Here is a 23,726-nt window from a genome sequence, read left to right as displayed (position 1 = left end):
TTCCTCTCCTCTCTGTGCCAGCACTTGTTTTGATCCCACTGCAAGCTGATTTTCAGGGAGTTAAACTAGCAAATCTGCTTGCTGCCTTTTTCAGGGCTAGTTTTTGCTAGTTTAGCTCGGTGAAATGGCTCACTGTACGGTCAGAAGAGACAGAGTGTTGACAGCAACAGGACTGACTGCCTGTTCCAATGTTACCTGTTAGAACGGTGTAGCCCATCGTGAAATCACTGGTGTTACATTTTAGATGGCACACCTGAATCTGCCTTTTTCAGTAGGTAAGGGTTATAATCCACATGGATTATCACAAGTGTTGTCTTTTATTGCCAAAATTCTTTCTTCTACTACACATTCTCCTGTGTGAATCATCTTTGCTTTTTTCACAGAGCCAGATGTCACACAAAATGCAAGTATTTTTGTAATCAAAGAGCTAGTGATACTGCTAGCTGTCCATGCTATATACCTCTAGCTACGCATCTTTGTCATCACTGACTCTGCACATAGCAGAAATAACATTCTCAGTTTTGATATGCTGCACACTGTTGCAGTTTGAGGAACAGAAAGGGGAGAGAGGTGCTCATATAATGCTACAATGTCAGGGGCATCCCGTGCAGTATTATTCCAGGAAACTGTATTTCATCTCAGTGACTAAGTGTGAAAAACAGAAAGTCATCCCCATAGAAATGCTTACTAACAGACACACAATGTAACAGCGATAGCATCTCACAGTCTGTAAGAGGAATAACTGGAAGCTGCATGGGATTTCAGGTGACATTGTGGGAGAATGCTAGCAAAAGAACCATACTGTCCTCTGGCCAACCTGACATGACTATAATTGTAGGCTAACACTTGTGTGTTAAGGCAAGTGATGCAGCAGTGCACAAATCTGGCAATGATAAGCACAGAGCTGCAACCTCAGTCTGTATTAGAAAATTATTGGATATATCTTCAAGTTCCAGATGTCTTCTGCATTTCTAATGCCCTTTGGGACAATTTGTTGCCTTTACTGCAATAATCTTGAAACCAAGCTGTGATAGAAGTCTGCAAAGTTATGTAAAACAGAAACTAGGCTCAGCTCTTGTCATTATGCGCTTGACTCCAAATGAGAAAACAAATAGATCAGGTGCTGCTTGTGTGATTTTTTTTCCCTCTCTTATTCCTTGCTCTTCAGGGGCAAGAGAGAAATGCCTTTTCCTGCAAGACTCAGCTTGTTCCTGTGCCTGCCTGGAACACAAATGCAATGCAATTTTTCCTCTGTTACACATTATAGAAATTTAAGAGCATGATGGTTGTTTACCACATCATCTGAGCCTTAATTACAGCCTTGTGCTATGTAACATCATGAGAAAACAGGTTTGTTTGTGTTTTTACTGCATTCTCAAAATGGCTTCCAGATGAAGTAGCTCAATTCAGTTTTTATATTCCACACTAGTACTAACGCCATTGCCAATTTTCTTCACACACCAGCAGCTTCAGTGTACGTGTATGCGTGAGCTGGCCTATGCAGGACGCCTCAGGCAGCCAAGGCTTATACTCGAGCTGCAGCCTCACTCTCCCTGCACAAGGAAGGGGGTCTGGGGAAGGCCCGGTTACAGAGGGGGCAGCAGCAAGGGGGCTGGGGCCCAGGCCGCCCCCAGGCCTCCTCCACAGGCTGGAAAACGCCGAGGGGCCGCTTGTGCCGACGAAGTGCAGGGAGCGCCGGGGCCGGGCCGGCCCGACAGCACCCCGCAGGCTTCCCCGGAGCCCGAGGCAGCGGCCAGGCCCTGCTATGACACGGCAGGGGTCCGGGCCGCCGGCTCGGTTAAAGAGCTGCAAGCCAGCTCGGCCTGGGGGCAGCCCGTGCCCAGGGCAGAGCAGCCGGCGCCAAGGCCGGGCCGAGCGCCCCCTCCCCGCAGTGACCCAGATTCTCCGGGGGGAACGGGCCGGGCAGCCGCCTCCGCCAATCGCCGCGCCGGCGTCACGTGGAGCGCCGATGACGTGCCGGGCCACCTCCATTTTGCGGCGCAGCACCGAGGCAAGCCCGGCACTCGGGAGTGCGCCGTCGCAGAGGGAGGAGAAAGCTGCCCGCTCGCCGAGCACCGGCTTCACCGCGCGCCCGCCCGGCTCGGCCCGCCCCGAGACCGCCGCAGCCCAGGTTTGTGACGGGCCGCTAGTCCCTGCGCTGCGCGGCCGAGGCCGGGGACCTTCCTGTACGGTGCCGCGGGCGGGTGGGGTCGGGAGAGCGCTCGGCCGAGGACTCGCTGGGGCATAGAGCACCCCGGCTCTGCAGCGTGCTAGCCTTCGTCCGGCTCGCCTGGGCGGCAGTTGGTTTTACCGGCTGCTCGTGTTTAAGTAGTGTCCCCCTTAGGAGTGGGCGCCATTGGCGTCGCTGTTGGGCGCGGCTCGGGCCGCCATTTTGTGGTAGAGCTATGGCGTTCGCTTTTCTTCCCCTGGTTGTTCGAGCATGGCGCGCATGTGCAGGCGGCTGCCGGCGGCAGGCTGGGCGGAACTAGGCGGCTGCGTGTGAGGGGCGGGAATACGGCAGCAGCGCCCGGTTGCTATTGGCGCAGAGTAGGGCGGACACCACCTGTCCCGTTCCTATTGGGCTGGGGCGGGGGCGAGGCGGGGCCGCGGGCCTGCTGCGGACTGCGGCAGGGAGCGCGGCTGCGCGGGGTGGGCGCGTGCTGAGTCACCGGGCCGGGGGCGGGCGGCGGGCCGCGGCGCTCACGGGCTCGGCGCCGTGTCTCCCGCAGCGAGCTCCGCGCCCACCACCATGAGCGGCTGCCGCGTCTTCATCGGGAGGCTGAACCCAGCCGCCAGGGAGAAGGATGTGGAGAGGTTCTTCAAGGGATACGGCCGCATCCGGGACATCGATCTGAAGAGGGGGTTTGGGTTTGTGGTGAGTTCACCCCACTGCAGGGCCCGAGGGCACCTGTCCGCTAGTGGTCACTCGGATCTCGGCATGTGATGTAGGAAGAATTATGTTTTAAAAGAATGCTATTAAGGTTTTTGGATTAGAATAGCATGTAGCACATCAGTTCGACAATTTTTTTGATATTTATGCATCAGTATTTTAAAGATCCAGTCTTTTTGCTGTGATGGTGTTGTAGGAATTTGAGGATCCGAGGGATGCAGATGATGCTGTCTATGAACTCGATGGAAAAGAGCTTTGCAGTGAGAGGTAAGCTCTCTTATTTTATGTGCTACTTAAAATTGACTTTCTTATTTTATATATTTAAGTTCCATTTCGTTATCAGCAGTGCTAAAACCACACTGTGGGTATATTCCTAAATGACTATTAGGGAATGTTAAAAGACATATATAGATGCATAGTTTTGTTTCTTTTTTTTCCTCCCCAGGGTTACAATTGAGCATGCAAGGGCACGCTCTAGGGGTAGAGGCAGAGGGAGGTACTCTGACCGTTTTAGTAGCCGACGTCCACGTAGTGACAGGAGGTATGTAAAACTGAACTGATGTAGGGAGGGGAAAAAAAAAATGGTTTCATCTGATTCAAGAACTTGAACTAGAAAGAGATACTAAAAGGCATTATTTGCCTTTTTTATTCAGTCCTTTGATGTGACAGTAAGATAGGATAGTGAGAATTACAAAGTTTCTTAGATATGCTAGCCTCTTCTGTCCTTTTGGGACTTTTCCCTGACTAAACCAGTGTAAAGGAAACTGCCTTAACTACAGTTAATTTTTTTTTTTTTAATTCCCCAAATTACTTAATGCCTGTCCTATATTACTGAAGGTATCACATAGTTGATCTGTAACACTAATACCAATTATTGGTACAGTTTCTGTTGATACTGAAATGCAGTTACATTTTAATTACTACTGAAAGTCACAGTCTTTTATTTCTGAACAGAAATGCTCCACCTGTAAGAACAGAAAATCGCCTCATAGTAGAAAATTTATCTTCCCGAGTCAGCTGGCAGGTTTGTTAACACACGATTAACTATTTTGACTTCATTTAATGGGTATGTAATATAATAATTTTGTAAATTATTAATTAAAATTAAATTAAATTTATTATAATGTTTATATAATTAATGTAATGTTAAATAATGTAACTTAAATATTTGCAATGAAAACTAGTTAAATTTAATTTATAATAATAAATGTATATATTTGAGGAAATATATTTATTTTTTCTTGTTTTTTAAATCAATTTTAACCACATATTAAACCCTTTATTTGCCAGCCTATCTGTGTCGTTGGCCTTATGACGAGGAGTGCCTGTGGGTTATCCTAATCGTTCTGTCTTGGTCACTCTTGGTTGGGCCTGGTTGACTTTCCAGTCAGCTCCTACAATGTCAGTTGGCCACCTCTAGATCTGTGTTTGCCGGTCTAGACGTTATCGATGCACTCCTTAAAGTGCCACATTGCAGCGATCCCAGAGCGTTAACGAGATCTGATTCCTAAGTTGAGAGCTGTTCTTCCTGTAACGCTTCCGAATAAGAGATCCTGGTCGAAAAGAGTTGAAAGATACGAAATTAGGTGGTCGTTGGAATCCTGATCGCAGTAAAGTGGTCCTTGGTAACTTCAAGCATAGAAAATGTCTGGATCCGTCAATAGTCTCCTAATAGGGAGGGCAGTGCGATTAATGGCTTCCATCGACTGGGTAGTGTTCGTCAAGTGGGTGGCGAAGAGCCAGTCGGGCATAAATCATGACGGTATCTCCGGTCGCTTAATGCAGTTTGCTGCTTGGCTAGCCTAGGGAAATGTTAATAAAGGTAAAGTAAACTATATTTTTAATGACATATGGGGCACAAAATAATTGGTGTTATGTGAATGTAATTCTGTATATATATATATAAGCCATGTAATGTAAATGAAGACTGACATAGTACAAAAATGTATGGGTAGTATTTTGCACTCAGTCCAGTGTATATATATATGAATGTATTTTTTATATATTAGATATAATCTTTATAGACTAATATGTTCCTTAATGTTAAATGAGACTTTATTAGCATTTTGCTTAAAACAGTATGCTTTTTTCATTTATTTCGTGCCCTGATATAGATAATTCAATTTTGATAGAATACAAGTATGGCAATTGCCATGTTTGTAATTTATCTAACATTGTCTCTTTCAGTAGTCATAATTTTATTTAGCTTTTTAAAATTTATATATATATATATATATATATATGTATATAAAAATACTTAGTTTCACTTCTTCATATAACATAACTGGTCTTGTGTTAGGATCTCAAAGACTTCATGAGACAAGCTGGGGAAGTAACCTTTGCAGATGCACACAGACCTAAGCTAAATGAAGGGTAAGCATCTAAAATCCTCTCTCAAAAGCTGTAGAATAATATTTGTGTATATTACATAAATACTTGAGGAATCTGTCTAATTTTAGTTCTCAGCAGCTACTGAAGGTTTAATTTAGCTACCTTCTGAAAATGTATTCTCTGGCATTTGGGGAAGGAAATCTTGGAATTCATGGTTGAGTTTATGATGTGGGATGACTGTACCAAGCAGTGTGGTGTACGTGCATGGTGGATGGTGATGGTGGGTGGTTGGTTGTTTTCCTCCCCCAGGGTCTGTTTTGCCATATCATCAAAAATGTTTTTTATAACGGTGAACTATTTTTTCCTTGTTTAATTTCTCTAGGGTGGTTGAGTTCGCCTCTTACAGTGATTTAAAGAATGCTATTGAAAAGCTTTCTGGTAAAGAAATTAATGGAAGGAAAATCAAATTAATTGAAGGCAGCAAAAGACACAGGTATGTATTTCTAATCTGTGAAATAATGCTAAAATATTCATAAAAGAAAGCTTTGAAGTCTGACCAGAAAAAGCACACTGGAGACCAGTGAATTGCCTGGTTATTGTAGTGGCCTGTGATGCTTCATTGCTAACAGTGATGCTCATTGTTTCCCCAGTAGGTCCAGAAGCAGGTCACGATCCCGTAGCAGAAGTTCATCCAGGTCTCGTAGCCGTTCCCGTTCCCGAAGCCGCAAGTCTTACAGCAGGTCAAGGAGTAGGAGCCGTAGCAAGTCTCGATCAGTTAGTAGATCTCCAATGCCAGAGAAGAGCCAGAAACGTGGCTCTTCCAGTAGATCTAAATCCCCAGCATCTGATCGGCAGAGGTCTAGATCAAGGTCCAGATCTGTTGATAGTGGCAACTGAACTATAAGTAACTTGCCCTGGGGGCCCTTTTTTAAACCATACTTGCTAAAACTTGTGGTAAGTATGTGACTTTCTGTGGGAAAGGGTTTGGACAGGGAGGGGGGAGGGGGAACTTTGTAGATGTGGACCATGGGGAGGGAGGGATATTGACTAATTGTATTAAATGTTTTTTGATAACCCTTTTCTTGCTCACATTTTTGTGAATGTCTGAAGTGTATAGTTTGTGTATATTGGCAGAGCTCTTTATAACTAAAGCAGACAAATTTTTTTGTACTCAAAAAGTTATCTAAACACTTAATTCCCAGTATATTCAACTGTGAATGGCAATTCAGGATATTAGTTTAATATCTCAAATTAATAGCTTTAGGCATCTAAGAGCTCTACATGTGCTGTACATAAAGCTTTATTTCAGAGGGTATTTTTTTGTGCTTTTGAACCATTGTTTCAGTTATAGGTCAGCAGATTAAGTGCTGGTCAATATTGGTAATAAAACTTTATTTTGAAAGCTTTTCATTTGATATGACTTGCACTACACTAAGAAAACACCCATTTCACTGGCCTGTGGTAATAGTATTCTATAAAGCACCCTACTTGATACTTTAGAAGTAAATAGCTCAAATAAAATATAAAGAAGAAACCTGTCTCTGAATCTGGTGTGTTCTTACTGTTAATAAAGCATTTGTAAGTGTGCCTCGTGCAGTTAGGCAATGGTAGAAGGTCTCTTAAAGATAGAGCTATAGTAAAGCTGTTGAGTATTATGGGTGGGGGGTGGGGGGAAAGACTTTCTTCCCTTTAAATACATCATACTAAAAAGTTGAATTTTATTGTCTTTAGAGAACCAAGCAGTCTTAAAGTTAGCTCATTCAGGAAGCTGCCTTGGTGAGACTATTTTGGTATAGTCATAATATAGCTGTCCTTGGATCTCAATGGGCATTTATGTTTTGAAATAAGAAACCTGACAATAAGGGGGACCCTCCTATGATAGTTCATAGTAGAAAGGATGAATCATTTATGCTTTAGTTACTGCTTAGAGAATAAGCCTGTAATGTTAAAGACAAATGCAGTTGTCCAGTTAGTGTGTCTGCACTTACAAACCAGTGTAGTGCTTTCTAATCACTGTTTCCTCTTGATGTCTGTGCTCACCTTTGTTCTTCTCTCCAGCTTCAATGTAGAGTCACTGCTTGTAATTCTGCTAGCATCCCCTGAACACCAGTTGCTGCCCTCTACTGTTTTCCAGATATTTAAACCCAGAACACAGGTTGTAAGCACTTACAGCGGTGTCCAGACAGTCGGGGTAGTATGTGAATTCCAAGGAATAAAGATGGCTTTGCTCTGTTCCCAGAAAGGGCAGTGGTGATCCGTAACTGAGGGGAGGAGGAAAGGAGGCTTCATGAGAGTGCTATGCTATGTGCTTACAGAAGGCAGTTGAGGGTTTTGGCTCAGTATGATCCCATTCCTTTTTCCCAGAACAATTCCGGAGTTTGTGTGTAGTGAACAGCATACTTGAATTAACTCATTTCAGTGTTCAAAGCATTTATTCACCTAGGAGGCTGAAGTTTGCTTTGTATTCATTGCTGTTGAGATGGTTTATTAAGGCTTAACAGGGCAGCTGTGAACACCATTTCCAAGTATAACAAAGGAATCTGAAAAGTGAGCATCTTGGAAGACTTCTCTGCAAATGTTCACTGCTACCATTGACTTATCATGGGAATTCTGGATGATGACGTTCAGCTTTCTTGAGGGAAATTTCTGAGCAGTAGCAGGAGGTGACTTTCACTGTGCTCTGAAGGAAGAAATGCTGAGTTCCAGTAATTTGTCTAAAAGAGCTGCATTCTGCACCAAAACCACCTTGCTTAGGTTTTACCAGAATACCCTGACTATAAGATCAGTTAACGGGAGCTGTGCCTGTGTAGCTGTGTCATATAATTCTGTATTCTTATAGCTTTGCTAGAAGAAAATAGTCCAAGCTTCTGAGGAAATTCTCTGACCACCACTGAATACTTACTAGCAAGATGCTTGTAAGAAGATAATTTAAATCCCCCCCTCCCCAAAGTCTTAATTCCAGTATTGACATATAGCTCAAACTAATTCTGAAAAGTGAATGCTGTAGGAGAGAACATTGAGGTGTAGATACAATATTTTTATAGGCATTAGTTCTCATTTTGAGGGAAGAGGAGGGATTTTTAAGTTTGTGGGTGGGAGTACTGCAGTAATGTTGCCCTGCATTTCCGTGTTCTGGTATCTTGTATGTTTATGCCTTACAGTGATCCTCTGTAATCCCAATGTTTCTCAAATCCTCATCCATATTACAAGAGAGGTCCTTAGAATTTAATTTAAAACTTAAGTAACAAACGTGCTTTCTTCTAGAGTGTTTAACAAACCTAATTCAGTAATTCACCGAAATGTTTAAGAAGATCCTTAGAACCTAGGATGGACTGTGGATCGGGTTTTAGGAAAGGCAGAAGGTAGTTCAACTCCGAGCTGGCTGTGGTCTTGTGGGATTTATTTTGTTTTCTTCTGCAGACCCTGTTGGCTTCTCTCTCTACTGTTTTAGAGCTGCTGCTTCTTATTAACTAGTAACGTAGTTACCTGAAAAGTTCTTGGACCTCGTGATGAATCTGTCCATTGATGTGACACTATATCAAACTAGTAAGTGCTCCTGCAAGCAAGAATATTGGGGAGAGCTATTCAGATTGACGTGCAGTTAGTCTGAATTATTTTTAGTCTGCTTTGGTGGGTGGGCAGTCGCTTTCAGGCTAGTAGTTCAGATGTTGGGTCATTCTCTTAGGAAATGTGGAAGAGGAGGGCTTTTAACTATAAAGAAGGCATTGAAACTTGCCTAGAATGTCAGGTTAGCTGCTCTGTCTTTAGTTATTTGATCCTTTCTGCTTGCTTGAATGATTATGGGCATTTCAAATAGGTTCAAGTGGGACTTGGCTGCAGGTAGAATCCACATGGGTGAAGGCACCTGATCACTGGAAAGGGGTGTTATTTCAGACACATCACTCCCTTATATTTAGCAAAACAAAAATAATTCTGGGATGTTTTCTGCTCCAGCTGTTGTGAAGCCCGTTTCTAAAACAATTCCTCACTGGCAGCCTGAATAGATTTTTGTATTGGCGAGCTAGCTGCCATGATGCTTGGTGTCTGGGTGGGCTGTAATCTTAAAACATGTTGCTAGGCTTTGCGCTGCTGAGAGTTATGTTGGCTTGTCAAAAATGATTCTACAGATGATACTGTGATACCTATACTTGTGCATCAGGTTACAGCGGTTATGACAGAAGCTTTATTAAGTGTAGGTTCTCATTACAGTCCTGTTTATTCTTTAAGCTGTATTACTTTAGGTTGCAATGCATACTTAGCACGTTTAAAGTTCTAATGCCAATCCTTCAACATAGTCATCTCTGTAGTGTGATATAAATAGCAAGATGATGTCCTGAAAATATGCTGTAGTTAGCTGACTGGCTCATAAAAAGGAAGGCATGTTCAGGGCTCACGTACAGCTTGCTGGGCCCAAACTCTTCACACTAATGCAGGTTACGTGACTGTGTGAGTTTTTGTGATCTCTGCTATGTAGACACAAATGGTATACCGTACAGTACTTGGGTTCTTGGAAAATGGGAATGACCAGCAGTCCATGGGTTCCCTGAACGGGACATTGGTCTCAGTTTGTGGATGCTGTATTGAGAAAGTTTCACACTTCATTTCGGGTCTCCACTAGAGAAATTAATGTACATTAAGTTTCAGGGATGTCTTTGGGAATGGCCTCCAACATTTGCCAGTAAGACAATTATGAAAAAGTGAACTTAAGGAATTGATACTGGAAATGATTTTTCATATGGACAAAGGTGGGGGCAGTCACTTGGGAATGCAGCAGAGAGGTTAGTGCATTAAACCATCTCACATGAAAAGGAGTAGCTGTAGGTTGTCATGGATGTCTCCACACCTGATCCTGGAAGTCTCCCTCATGGGGATGGTGGGAAGAGGCTTAGTCTGTGGAAGAAGGTCTTTGGGAGATAACACAGGGTGGGGATAGCTCTGTGGGAGATCCCTTCCTCTGGTTTAAAATGAGCATGTAGTACAAGTTTTACACACAACTGTGGGAGACTTGTAAGCCTTCTGCAGAAGGTAGAGCTTGAGGGGTTAGTGGTAGCATCTGTTGCACAATATTTCTATACTGTTTTCCTGGTTTCCCACTATTTCTGTGGGGTCTTGATACTGGTTTTATTTCTTGGGCGATATCTCTGTCTTGGGTGATAGCTGTGCAGGTCATTTTTGCTGCATCTACAGGAAAAAAAAATTAATGAGAATGCATAGTTCTGAACCTAGGTTATGGAAAGCTTGTAAAAGCTAAGATTTGTTGTTGCTAGGTGATAAAAGGAACTTGAAGTCTTATCCAAATACTTCAGCCATTTTGTTTCCCATCATTTCGTGAATCTGCCTGGAAAGCCACCCTTTTTGCAACAGGTTTATGAGCCTCCTCTCTGGCTGTTTCCAACATCATCTGCTTTGCACTGAAGATGTGCCTGAGGATCAAAACTGAGTGTTTTTATGTGTAATAGGAAGTGTTTGTGATCATTTATCTATAGTTGTAAAATATAGCAAAATGCTCTTATAACAGCCCATGGTGCTGCTCAGCTGCTTCTCTGTATCCCGAGTGACTGGAGATGGCAGCTAGAGGCAGGGCTAGGGTGGCTGGTAGAGGATCTGATTCAGCAGTTCATTTTCCAACTATCTTCACAGAGACTCAGCTAGACTTTGATGTTATGAACCTGTTGAAGCTGGAGAAGAGTCTACCTCACATTTGTACTGATACTATATATATCAAATGTATTTTTAATTAAGCTGAATTTGTTTGTGTACTTTCTAGCAGAAGATCTAAAAGCTTCCTTCTTCTAGCTACAGTACTCAGCAGAAGTTCTGTTTGTTTCCTCCTTCCACCCTCAAAAGTGACACCCTCAGTGAATCCTCTTCAGCTAGCAGTGAGGCCAGGATTTGTTGCATCAGAGAGTATCTAATGTTCTCTTGTAGTTTTAGACAAGCATGTGACTATCCTTTGCATGTGTTCAGTGTAAATCACAGCTTTTGAGCAAATCACAGCTTTTTTGAACCTACTGTGGTTCAAGCACAGAACTCTGAAAACCTGTGAGCACTGATACCATAGATAATGTATTGCATTACAAAACACTGTTGATATAAGAAGCAATTTCTAATGTCTTCAGTTACCTCTGATTTTTGCTTGTGATTTGTTTAGCCCTTGTGTATTGTGTATGGTAACTGAGTTAAAGGGCAACTGAATTCTGCCCCTACAAAGCAATGGTTCATTGGTAATTGTTTATAAGTATATATGGTTGGGAATGGAAAACTTGGGAAATACAGGAACAAAAGTGCACTTGCCATTTGGTTTTGTTATTCTATCATGGATCCTGAAGACCAGGATGAGCAGAAGACCCTCTCCAAGCTGGAACATCAAGTAGAGAAGTGGGAAGAAGTACAGGGGACCAATGATTTCTGGGGCAAAGGTGACCTTGAGTATAGTAGAGCAAAGTTGTACGTTCTGGCAGCCAGTTTCCATGCACACTGTCCGTCTGCATCTGGAGAAGAAACAGGTAAACCCAGACATATATTAAAGACTTGATCCATTTCTAAGCAACTTACCTTGCTGTTCGATACCTCATGCACTTGCTTCTTGATGAAGCAGCTTCCAGCACAGGCAATACTGGGAAACCCAGAAAGGAGATTCACTTTGTGCTCCCTTGGTAATGTGAGGAGGCAGCACTATAAATGTGGACTTCCTGCTTAACAGTGTTTTGGAGGCCTTGTGTCATGCTCCTCTGGGATCTGCAGCTTCAGGGAAGGAACCTAGTTCTGAGGTAAAAAGAGGAGTCTAAGATGTGATGACAAAAAGTGAATAGAAAATAGGTGAGGGCTAGGGGACTTATCTGGATTAGGCAGGATGAGAAAGGGAAGGAGTGGGTTTTATATGCAAGGTTCAAGGTTTCTGTTTTGAATTCCTGGGGCTTCAGCTGAATGCACTGACTAGTTTGATGTAATTATCAGTAGAATAATAATTTTGTCACTTGAGGTTCAGTCTCTGTTGTCATTCCCTAATTCTTTTTTTCCATTGCTCTTTGTTTGGTACTGTTCATTCTCCTCTTTCTCCTACTTCGTTGCTGAAAACAGAGGCTGGTAACGTACACTTTGTGGGTCACTAGTGACCTTAAGTCAAAACCATCCTCAGCTTGTCCAGGGAGCTTGTGTAATGGACTTCCACCCTTCTTGTGGTGATCAGGTACACACTTCAGAGAAATGGTTCCTCCTGTTCCTCCCCACTCTTTGCTGAGGTAAGCAGGGAGCAGAGGTTGAATTCATTTCTCTCCCCACTCACAATATAGGAGTATTGCAGCCAGCAGGGTATCTGCTCATACTTATAGAGCCAATTCTGGGAGACTAGTCAGTGTTCATTTTATGAAAGTACCTCCATGTTGAAACCAATGCATTCACCGTTGCTCTGCATCAGAGCTCCCATTATTCTATATTTCTTCTGGCAAGGAGGGAGTGGAAGAACGTACCGATCATTAAGCCTGAAGACTGCAGAGAGAACATAGCCCAGCAGGAATCCAATAAAAGGCATCAAGGCAGAAGATCCCAGGAGTGCTGGTGAGAAGGTGGCCGTGATACTGCTTCCAACATTGATGACAGACAGAATGATTATTGCAACAGATGATAGTAGAAGCACAGCCATCCCTGTCTAAAATGAAAGTGTTCAAGACACGGACAAGACAAAAATCCTCATCAAAATGTCTCAACTGTTGGAAGCAGCTGTGTCCAGTTCCATCTATCATATATGTAAGTATATAGTGAGAGATCCACAGTGGTGCATAGGTGCCTTTCATGGGCTTAAATGTTACCAAGTAATCAAGAAGAGACTTGCCAATGCTGTTAGACATTTCAGCTTCCTTTGTGATTTTGAGGTATTACCTAGAGAGACCTTAAATAACAACCTTCCTGGCACATGTGCAAAATGACTGACCAGTATTTTTTTTGTTTGGTCCACCAGCCACTTGTTTCTCAGGCAGAATGACAGTATGTCACTCTGCCCAGGTCCCTCTGTTGGTCAAGTATGACATACTTTTCACCCAAAGTAGCTGGGGAGGAAACCATGTTACTCACAGGTAGAACCTGCCTACAGCAGGTATGCAATGTGGTAGCTGCATTTTCAGATCATCTCACTGGGGCCTGGTGATTCAGCAGGTGAAGTACCTGGGTAATTTTGGGAGGCAGAATATGTAACTCTCATGCCTCTCCACTTTGGAGAATAGTTTAGATGGAGTTCTCCAGCTGTTTATTTACAGCAACTGTACCCCCTCCCTCTTCTAGAGAAGAGAAATACAAAGATGGTGTTAGCAGAAAGGAAAAAGAGCCAAGGGTCAGCTGGGTCAGTATAGGTTGCCTTTCCACTCTAGACTTTTAATGCTTCTTTTAGAAATCTGGTCATCACTTTCCTGTGCTTAGTAAAGGAACCTATGAAGAGCTATGGTCCTCCTACATTTGCTCTAGCCTGACTCCTGGGTTCCCATGCTTCTTAGAGTTTGGCTACTCCTAATACCATTTTATCAGGTGTGTGGGTCCTGGCACCCAAAGTTTTGTTCCATTTTCTCTGATGAGATGGAGTCTGAGTGAAAGAAGCTATGAAAAACAGGTTTGCAAAGTTGTTAGCAGCTCTCTGGGTACTGCTGTTGAAGTTGTTGGGTTAGGCAATGTTTACCTGGTTGTCCAGATTTCCCTTTTGCTGTTTAAATGCTAGATATACAAAGAGGGTAGGGAGATGACTGCAGACTTAAACAGGTGCTTAGTGATCTGGTGGATTTGGCTGGATGGATATCTCATTGCTCTAAGTAGAAGCTTTGCAGTTTGCCTTTTGCGCAGTGCTAGAGCTCTGAGAACAGCAGGGAGGTTTTTTTGTATCTTGGGTCTGCTTGGTTACAGTTTTTAGTGCTGCTTGTAGCAATAGAAAATAAAGTTAAAATTGAAACTAACAGAAGAGAGCAAAGTAGGAGATTGCCTACAAAATGCTGTCCATCCAATAGAAGTTGAGGACCTCTCTATTAGCAAATACTGTTTAAAGACTAAAGTGATGGTTTTGAGTACTGTACTCAGCCATCTCACTGGTTTGTGGCATGCCTTAAAGAAGTTAATTTCTCTATACCTCTAGTTTTGTAAGCTTCCTTGAGGCCCTTGGCTGAAAGGTGACTAGCACAGGATACTTCTTACCTTGATGACGAAGCCAGTGTACTCTGTTTTCTTCTCATTCAAGATGATGCCAATGGCACAGGGAATTAGCATAAGGACCAGGGAGACGATTATTCCTTTGTATGGCACCTTGCCCTCCAGATCACCCTCATATAGTCCTCCCAAATAAAGGTACAGAAGCAGCGGCATTAGTCCAATTGCCAGGACTGTTGAGCATGTGGTCATTACAATGCTGAGAGGAAGAAAGAACCTTTCAGTAAAAGAATAACATCTTTTGTGGAATATGGTCATTTTCTTACTAACCTGGACACATGATTTTAATCTAAAACTTTACCTTGCTCTTTCCAGCCTGTCATTGAACTTTCCTCAACATTACTATCAGGTTGTAGAAGGACTTAATACAAATAGAGACGGGGGAAGAAAAGCTCTAATTTAAGCTCAGAAAGGACCTTTGTTACAGGTACAGCTCGTATTTCAGAAATTCATAAGTGCCAAAACCATGCTCAATATTTTTGCCTGGATATTGCTAGGGTTTGTTGGAATGAGGGCCACTTCTAGTTCCACATTTCTCATGGATGCAGCTTCTTCAGACAACGCTGTCATTCTACATGCAAAGGCAGCTGGTCTCCAGCTGTACCAATAACTGGCATGGTGGAGAAGTGAGGTAACATTAGGCATGTGTACTACTATATGGAGGTGGAAAAAGTGCTCCAGCACCCATCTCATCAAGAGTGACTTATATTGTATGCTTCATAGAAAGGTGTAAATTCCATTTTATTGTAAAGCAGGGACAAATTGGTTTGTTGAGCAATGTGTGCTTTAAAAATATTCTAGACTTAATATTTCAGTCTTTGTTTAGCTTCTTGGGGATTGCTAATGTTGATTAAGCTAGCTTCTGAACTGATTGTACAACTATACTGGCCTGGGCAATGTATATGTGCTCAGTTTTCCTTACCTGAGGTTCATATCTCCTTTCAGTGCTAGGCTAAAGATGTTTGAGAGGTTTCCACCTGGACAGCAGCCACAGATGAGGATGGCCAGGGATTCTATAGTACCTAGCTGGAAGAGCTTGCCCAAAATAAATGCTGTCAAAGGCATTACACCGTACTGAGCCATTACAGCAATTGCTACCCCTTTGGGTTTCCTGAGGTGAGTTGTGATCTTGGTTATCTCCATTGTGCACCCCAAAGATACCATGACGATGAAGAGGACCACAATAAGGATCGCATTCAGGGCTTTGTCTGTGGCCTGCTGGCCAAATGCAAATGGTGGTGCAGTGCTGGTCAAGGAGGTGCTCTGTGTATGACCTGGGCTCCAAAGCTCCGGGCTCTCAAAGGCTCCCTTGGTCTTATTCATTCTGCTGAAGAGTTTAGAGGTCCCTTCTTCCATAAGCGGCTGGCAAGGTGAGAAAGGGATTGATTCAGAAATCTGAATAAAATTCAGTAAATACAAGCAAAATGTGAGCTCTTTTCCTGCCTGTGGTCTGCACCTTCTCTCCTTCAGGCCACCACTCTTATCATTTAGCAGCTGTTGAAGCTGAAGTCTGTTTTGAGGGATTGTGTTGATTATAATTTATGCTTCTTGGAAACTTCTTGCCTAGGATGTCGAAGCATTCTCCTTATGCATAGAATCACAACAGAGTATCTCTACTACTCACATTGTCAATCAACACATGTCACAAAGCCCAGTTTCCGTCTCTGTTTCATAACAATGAAACATGAATCCTGCTCGCTTCAGTAGTACCTTGTGTAGCTTGCCTATACTTCCACTCTGGTCTCCCACTCCGTTAGTGTCTGTTTTCACCATATGTGAACAAGGGCATAGCTGGTGAAAATGAGAGGGAGGCTCATTTAAAATCAATAGAGAGAGACATTTCATACAAAGCAAAATAAACCAGAAGAACTCTTGGCCATGAAACATCTCTAAGGCCAATGCTTACAAGCATGATGCATCCAGGGTACTTTATTTTTAAGAAGGCTTATAAAATCCTTATGCTCCTGGCCATAAGTCAATCTCTCAATAGTAAGGCTAGGTAGAAACTACCTCTATGGACAAGTAGTTTCTCTGGTAAACTGTTAGAGGCTTTCATATCTCTTTTACTGATGCAATTTCCTCTTATCAGAGCCAGGATATGGACAGAGACATGCACTGCTTGACGTTGCCTAGCGAGTTTTTGGTTGCACGAGAATGAATTCTCTAAGCTTTACCAATGTTCAAAATATTATTCCTGCCTTGGTGTCAAGGGGAGGTTCTGTGTGCGAGGAGCCCCTGAGCAGCTCCTACAGTGCAAAGCAATGCTCGCTGCATACTGTGCACAGCACAGGTGGACAGGCTGCATGGTGAAGCCTGAGGTACCTTGCACTGTGATCCAGTGAGCAGTGCTGGCATGGCCCAACCTCTTCAAGCAAGGTCAAGCAAGCAGTTTTAGCTTAGCCCCCTCTCTGCTCCGACACTACTTGCCTTCTGCTTCCAGTGCAAGGTTTCATGTCACGGCATGGGTGCAGCTCTCTGGTGAGCAAGGAAATAGGAGAGGGCACGGAGGCAGGAAGAGGGACCGAAGAGGTGGCTATCAAAGATTGTTCATCTAACTGCTGCAGAAGCTGAAGGGACCCCTTCTGCTCTTCCCTGCTGCTTCCCATCACCTGGCTGAACAGCAGGTACATGCACCATGCTAGGGAACAGCATGCTGCCTGCCCCATCAGCAGGTGCTGTGCTCCCTGACCCCTCTACAGGTTTTGCCTTTTTTTAGGGAGCAATTTGACTGGAGCCCACTGCCAGAGTCAGATGTGGGGCTATACAGAAACACACAAACCCAGATACATTAAACCAGAGTGAAGTAAATGCCGTTACCTTAAATGCCTGTGAATACAGCTTTAGGAGGCTTCAGTGAGATTGCTTGCTGCTCCATCCATTCCTGGTTGAACTTGGTGAGCAGTAACACTCTTCAGTCCTCCTGATTCAAGAAAATCTTTTTCCCTTGGCAAAATCTTGTCTTTTTGCAGAACATAATGCCCATGTCTAAAAGAGTCTTTTAGATAGTGAAATTCTCAGAGTATGTGTTGTTGTAGGACTGTTGTCTTTTTCTCTCTGGCACAGAATTAGGGCAGGATTTTAACCAGAGGAGGGGGAAGGAGTTGCTGCAGTATGGCCAGACTTTAATCCTTTGCTAAAGATCATTATAATTCTGTTCTGCTTGTTTCAGTAATGTATTCATCATTTCTATTCATCTCAGAGCTCAGCAGGCAGCAACCTTTCCAGCCCGGCTGCTCTGGAAGAATCACTGGATGCAGGCAGGATTGTCAGAGCTTTTCTTCCTGGTCCTTGCTTGCTCTTATTTTGGTTGGGAACTTTGTCTTCTAGGCTGGGTGCCATGCAGGAAAAGCAGCAACAGCAGCTCTTGAGCCCGGTGCATGCATCCCCAATCAGGCTGGGGCAGAGTGGTGCCAGGAGCCCTGTGGGAGAGAGGCAAAAGCAGCAGGACAGAACCACACCAAGAATTCCCCATTTCTCTCCATGTTTGTGCCTGCCAGCTTCTCATGTACCCTTTGAATGCTCCACCATTAGTTTGGACTGTGCTGCTCATGCCTGGAGAGATGTGCTCTCCCCATAATATGCAGGCGGTGCTTTGAGGCAAATAGTAATGTATAGTCTCATTTCTGGAGTCTTGGCTAAGCAAACAGGAAGAGATGCCCTGAAGTACAGCGAGTATTTTATTTTTCTTTGGGCAAGTGCAAGATTTCCAGGCACAAATAAATGCTGTTAGAGTAGCACATGGGTAAAGCCCCTAAGAGTTGGTAGGAAATGCATGAGCAAAGTCTGCAGCAGTTCCTTCTGCATTTTTCTCCCTCCCTTCAGTTTTATTCCCAAAGAGCTTCAGACTTTCTAAGAAAATGTTTGTTTCCACTGTGTTTGACTGTGCCTTTTAACTGTACACTGATTTTTGTCAGAAGATGCAAGAAAAGTCAAGTCACACAATTAATTTGCTTATAAAATGTATCTGCCTCTACAGCCCACAGAATTCCCCCAGCAAGGTCAGTACCATTCAGTATTTTACAATGGCAATACTATAATTCTCTCCCCATTTGTCTTTGCAGGACTATAGAAGAATGTTTCAACTACCCTGATAATTAAAAAAAAAAAAAAAGCCTAATAGTTTTATGCTCTTCAAAAGTTCCTGCTGGCTCCCTGCTGGTTAAAACAGGAAATGCCAGAGGAACCAAGAGAGAGATTCACTGGGAGAAGGGGAATAAATTATGATCCCTGTTTCACCCCGATTCATGCTGGGGATGTCCAGTCATTTTACACAGACACTGGAGCTGGACATCTCTGTTCAGACGTGGCCAGATAACCACATCTCAGCTCTGAAACAGGCTGGAGCTGGGTTGGGCCAAGGAGCATGGCTGGAGGAAGGTGCAGGCTGTGGTGCCCGGGGCTGCCTGGGCGGCTGTCTGCAGGCACCTTGCCCCGTGGGGACAGTCGCGATGCTCAGGGGTGGCAGTGCTGAGAGCAGGTGCTGCATGCTGCCTGGGCCTCTGCTCTGGTTCTCCTCCCTGGGGAAGCAGGACGGCTCTTCTGGGGAGACCTGAGGACACCCAGCTAGTTTCATCCCGAGGCAATATAGGCTTCTTCTTTACTTTGACCACTTCCTGGACTCAGTCTTTAAAAGATAAGTTTCTAACTGTTCCCTAAACGTTCTCCCTTTTCTTCCTTATAGTTCAAATATGCCCAAGTAGCTTTCCCCCGTAGTGCGAAGGTCCATGTCCTTACACTGTATAAGGCTAAGGAGCTTAGTGAAAGGTCCTGCACAGCTCCACCACTTGAGGGCAGTGGTTGCATGCTAAGGGCCAGATTGCTGTTTGAGGATAAAAGACTTCATAAAATAGTACGTCTTCTTGTAGGTGCCATCTCTTAGATCTTTTTTATTAGGTCAAATACTCCCAAATTCAAAGATACTGTCTAATACAATGGGTATCATAGGATACTTAACAAGCCCGAGGTATTGAAAATAATTTGATACAAGTCTGCAGGCTTCTTGTTAGAGCTCAAAAGTGTTGTGGACTTTATTTTTAAAGACACCAAAGGAGTCAGTACTTTATGCTTTCTAAATACAACTTCATAAATTTACTAGATAAATACGAAGTGGCTCGTGTGCCTCCTTTAATGGTGGGGAGCTGAGTTTTTCAGTTTGCAGCTAGGACTGTAATTTCTTTTGTGTTTTTACAGAATTTAACACAACTGAGCTTACCCTAGTTGTTGTCCAAAGGCCATACTTCAGCAGATGTGCCCAATACAAGTGACGGTGACTTGATGTGTGCCAGATTTTACACTAAGATGACCCACAGTCCAAACAAGATCTTGACATCTGGTGCCCATATTTAACTCAGGTAAGGTTTTCTTAATGCCCAGTTATGCTGGGATAATCAATTTTCTCTTTTTGTGTGTGCATTTTTGAGGCAACTGGCTCTCTAGTGCTTGCCTCTCCTGCCCCCTCCCCAGGTGTGCAGTGGAAGATGCTTTCCCTCCTATTTTGCTGGACTGCTCTTCCTTGCAGGCCCGGCTGCAGCTGCGATGAGGTGGTTGTGTGTCTGCCTTCATTGGCACACTCTGCGCTGGGTACCAACACACATGTTTCTCCCCCTCCCACAGCAGTAAACCTGCCTGTGCTTTCTCTTCATTTTTGCTTTGCGCTGTCCTGGATGGTGACAGAAATGTCCTCCCTAGCCTTGCTTATATTCTTGTATATTCTTCTTTCTCCCTCCAGTTGTTCAGCATTGTCTGATTGCTCATGAGGATGTTGGTAGCAGGTCAGTACCAATCTTACCTAGATGAGGCCAAGGGGTTGCACCACAGCAGCCATGTCCATGTGACTGGCACCGTGCTGAAGTGGCTGTCAACAGGTTCAAGAGGGATGTTTCTACAGGAACAACTGCTCTTTGTCAGGGCTTGCTCTAATTGTGGCTCCGCAAGGCCACAGTTTTTCTCCTGTCTGTGTTTTCCATTGCTATTATCATCTGAGGATGCAACCTCTCTGGCTTTACCATTGAAGTCTAGGTACATTTAGGTCTTCAAAACAAAAAGAGTCATAATTCTTGTCTAGTGGTCCCTGTCATAACTAAAGCAGAAACTAACCTGGTTTTGTGCTTCCTCCTCAGCCTTTTGAGCTCCTTGAATGACTGAATGTACTGGTTACCCTGGGTTTATTTTTGAATATGTATGGGGGTAGGTTTCTGAGCTGACTAGCAGCTGTCGCCTGTGGTTTGGTCTGGCTTGTCCGAAGGAAAATTGTGCGTTTGGGGTGGCATTTAGGTTTGTTTATGTCTGATTCCATTCTGATAGATGGAAAGAAATGAGAACAAATAGAACAGACTCGTCTTGAGAGGCAAACCGGTCACCACCTGGCTTGAAGTAGTCCAGGCAGGGGCTGTGATGTACCATGGGCCAGGGCAGCTGTGGCCTGACACCAGGGTGAGGGCTGCCCTCCCCTCTCCTTGCCCCTATGCTAGGTCCTGTCGTGTGGCCATGCCTCTGCATTGAGTGCCGTGTTGGGCCAGCTCCATGCTGGAGGGTGGCCACATGGCACATCACAGGGAAGGGACAGGTCTGCAGCATGTCCTTGGAGCAGGACAGACCTTCAGGGCGAGGGGCAGCTGGAGAGCGGCACCCAGCCCTCACCATCCCAGCAGCTCTCACTGGATGCCTGCAGCAGTGCCAAAAGCTCCTGCAGTGCTACCATGGGAGCAGCTGAACCCCTGAGACCGCAGCAGGGGAGCAGGAGTTGGGGGCTTCAGCCCCCTTACGTGCCGCTGCCCCTGTTCCCCCAGCTCAGGCTGTGCATGTGTAAGGAGGGGTTGCTATACACTGTGCACTTTGCAGAACAGCAGCATCAGTTTATGAAAATCAGCTTGCAGTATGATTCGCTTGTCTTCCTATCACAAGCACAGAGACAGTGAAAGACAGCCAGGGAGTCGTGGGTTCAGCCCTGGCTGGTGGCCGGGCCAGTGACGTCCTCGGCTGCCACCCCCTCCCGGATCAGCATCACACCGCTGTGGCCTCTCGCAGACATCCAGACGTGCCAGAGACAGACGGTGGTGCAATATGTGATTCACTAACCAGCTGCGTTTGCTGTGTGGCATCCCCAGAACGGATCGCCCAGTTGCCATGGCCCTGCAGTGGGGTGGCCAAGATCATACGCTGGTGCTTTCCTGGTGGCTGGCATTGCCGTGGCCGTGGCCATCTTCCACCGCTGGGTATTTGTGGGCTCTCTGCCTTGGCAATACAAGTCTCTTAGCAGTTCTGAGTGCAGTGAGGAGCCAAAGTTGTTTATATTTATTCAAATCCCATTTAGCATCCATCAGGCTTAAAATTCCATGACTGCCCTCTTATACAATTTTGTTTGATAGGAAAATAATTAATTCTGCAATTAAGTTCTGCCCAGAACAAATGATGTAAGAGCACCCCATATGGGCTAAATTAGTGCCTGCTGAGACACAGCACCACCATCTGTCTGGTTTAGTGACACCTCTTTTAAACAGTCAGAGGAGGGTACAATACATCGTCCTGTGATTTTACTGATGGCTTAATCTTAAACGGAGGCCCACAGAACACTTGGAAGTGTTAGCTCGAGTATGTTTCAGTTGGTTAGCAGTGAAAAATGAGCTTACGCCTATGTTTCTTTTCCATTTTAGGGAAGTCATTTTAAATTTGAGCTTGCTGGTCAGGTGGGCTTTGCTTATGCCTCAAACAGTAAGGGAAACTCTGGAGAAAAAAAAAACACTCCACAGATTGTGATGTACTGTAGGCATTGAGACCAAAATGGTGATACACTCATAAGATAATATGCTCAAATTTCAGTATGTTGCCTCTTCCTCCTAATTTCTATAGTGAGTCTTTCCTTCAGTATTATGAAGTGATGAAAAGCCTTGCTTCCAGTGTGCTGACTCAAGGAGAAAGGGCCCCTTCCCATCCTGTGAGGTTACTACTCTAAGGGTTTTTAAATTGTTCCAAATAGAGAGGTCTGTTTCTGCAGAAGGGCAATTTTTACAGTTAGTAAACGTAGGTTGCAGAGTATTTCTGGCTGCTGCAATAGCTGCTAATTTTTCTCTGAAGAGTCAGTAGCAGCTATTGTGACATGGTGGTAAGTAGTAAAGGCTCTGTTTTTCCTTGGCTGGAACCAGTGTGCAGGTCTGGGGCAGAAACCCCTGTGCTGACTGGCATTGTGTGGGGCAAGGGGAGCATGTGGGGCACCACTGAGTTACCGGCTTTGAAGGGAGATTCTGGCTTTGCTACTCATCTTAAAAGGCAGATGTATGGGTGGGGATGGAATTCCAAAGAAGCAGGATGGAGGAAGGATATTAATTTCAGTGATGTTCATTTTTCCCCATGGGAAAAGAGGTATTGTTTATTATCTATTGCAGTCACTCGTTAACTCCATAGTTAGTGAGTCTAGTTAATCTTGACTTTGGTTTCCTTAGGGACCAGATGTCAATGACAGCTTCATAAATATTTGACAGTTTAAGTTGCCTTGAAACTTTGGCAGAATGCTGTTGGCGGGCCATCAGGAGCTTCCTTAAGCCTGTATCCAATCCATATAGCCCTGATTTTTGCTCTTAGTTTCATGTGAGAAGCAAACCCTGCCTGCTGTTTTTCTGACCTATGGAGGGTTGTGTCTTTAAAGGAAATGTTGCATTTTCTCTGGATCAGGTGGCAAGTCTTTATGGTACGAGCTCAGGAGAGTCGATCAGGATGGCAGAAAGTTTCCTAGTCCCTTGCCCAGCTATGGAGCCCTTAAGCTTGTGAAGGGTAACTTCACCTTGTGCTGAGGTAAGTGTGTTTAATGTATAAAGTTCATATTTTAAGCAATTTTTTGGGGATAGATTGTGTTTAAGTTCTAACTGCAGCTTTAAGCAGTTCAGTTAGTGACATGAATTAGCCCTTCTTTCTGCCTGATGAATATAAACATTTAATAAAGGAGACAGCTAGGAAAACAGGAAGTAAGAAATAAGGTAATCAAGAGTTGACAAGGATTAATGAAAGAATCTATGGCTTTTACTCAAACCCCAGGGGAGAACAAGGACATCCCTGAAAAGGCAGACTCATCACCCACTCTTTCCCCTCCCACTGCTCTCCACTCATCTGAAGAGTAGTGAAATTGCCTTAGATAAGAGAGAGAAATCTCCATGTCAAGGGGAAGGCATGGTAACTACATGCAAACCGCCAGGGTTTAATCTTAGCAATAAGTCCCCAGTGGCTGTATGGGAAACTTCTAAAAGGCATGTAAGAGCCAGACTGCGTAGTGGGAATTTACTCTGAAGTGATGTGCTCCAGCAGCAGTGCAGTAGAGCTGGCCTTGCCTCCA

The 23,726-nt window shown here is 44.2% G+C and overlaps 2 protein-coding genes across 3 annotated transcripts; one reads left to right on the top strand and one right to left on the bottom strand.

Annotated features, from left to right (window-relative positions):
* Positions 1 to 1,988: 1,988 nt before the first annotated feature.
* On the top strand, positions 1,989 to 6,627 carry SRSF5 (serine and arginine rich splicing factor 5). 2 transcript variants are annotated; one of them, XM_067296546.1, is made up of 8 exons: positions 1,989 to 2,131; positions 2,730 to 2,875; positions 3,087 to 3,157; positions 3,336 to 3,431; positions 3,845 to 3,914; positions 5,190 to 5,263; positions 5,604 to 5,714; positions 5,875 to 6,627. In XM_067296546.1, exons 2-8 carry the CDS (start codon positions 2,750 to 2,752, stop codon positions 6,116 to 6,118), a joined length of 792 nt encoding a protein of 263 aa, XP_067152647.1. In that variant the 5' UTR covers positions 1,989 to 2,131; positions 2,730 to 2,749; the 3' UTR covers positions 6,119 to 6,627. The 2 variants fall into 2 exon arrangements, with proteins under 2 accessions (XP_067152647.1, XP_067152646.1); XM_067296545.1 differs by having other exon boundaries at positions 1,991 to 2,131; positions 5,872 to 6,627.
* A 4,445-nt stretch (positions 6,628 to 11,072) lies between these two features.
* On the bottom strand, positions 11,073 to 15,765 carry SLC10A1 (solute carrier family 10 member 1). Its single transcript, XM_013959330.2, has 4 exons — positions 15,327 to 15,765; positions 14,393 to 14,603; positions 12,691 to 12,869; positions 11,073 to 11,712 (listed from the first exon to the last, which is right to left on the bottom strand). Exons 1-4 carry the CDS (start codon positions 15,758 to 15,760, stop codon positions 11,454 to 11,456), a joined length of 1,083 nt encoding a protein of 360 aa, XP_013814784.2. The 5' UTR covers positions 15,761 to 15,765; the 3' UTR covers positions 11,073 to 11,453.
* Positions 15,766 to 23,726: the final 7,961 nt, after the last annotated feature.

This window comes from Apteryx mantelli, chromosome 4 (assembly GCF_036417845.1).
Source record: "Apteryx mantelli isolate bAptMan1 chromosome 4, bAptMan1.hap1, whole genome shotgun sequence".
NCBI classification, from domain to species: Eukaryota; Metazoa; Chordata; class Aves; order Apterygiformes; family Apterygidae; genus Apteryx; species Apteryx mantelli.
Note: the sequence above shows the minus strand (reverse complement) of the source record. Positions and strands in the feature narration are given on the sequence as shown.

Bases quoted from the DNA above. Each gene is read 5' to 3' on its own strand.
- SRSF5 (XM_067296545.1), top strand. From the start codon at position 2,750: ATGAGCGGCTGCCGCGTCTTCATCGGGAGGCTGAACCCAGCCGCCAGG. The intron at 2,876-3,086 runs GTGAGTTCACCC...ATGGTGTTGTAG, and splicing joins AGAGGGGGTTTGGGTTTGTG to GAATTTGAGGATCCGAGGGA. The intron at 5,715-5,871 runs GTATGTATTTCT...TTGTTTCCCCAG, and splicing joins GAAGGCAGCAAAAGACACAG to TAGGTCCAGAAGCAGGTCAC.
- SLC10A1 (XM_013959330.2), bottom strand. From the start codon at position 15,760: ATGGAAGAAGGGACCTCTAAACTCTTCAGCAGAATGAATAAGACCAAG. The intron at 14,604-15,326 runs GTAAGGAAAACT...TCTTCCTCTCAG, and splicing joins AAAGGAGATATGAACCTCAG to CATTGTAATGACCACATGCT. The intron at 12,870-14,392 runs GTAAGAAGTATC...CTTTCATTTTAG, and splicing joins ACACTGGCTTCGTCATCAAG to ACAGGGATGGCTGTGCTTCT.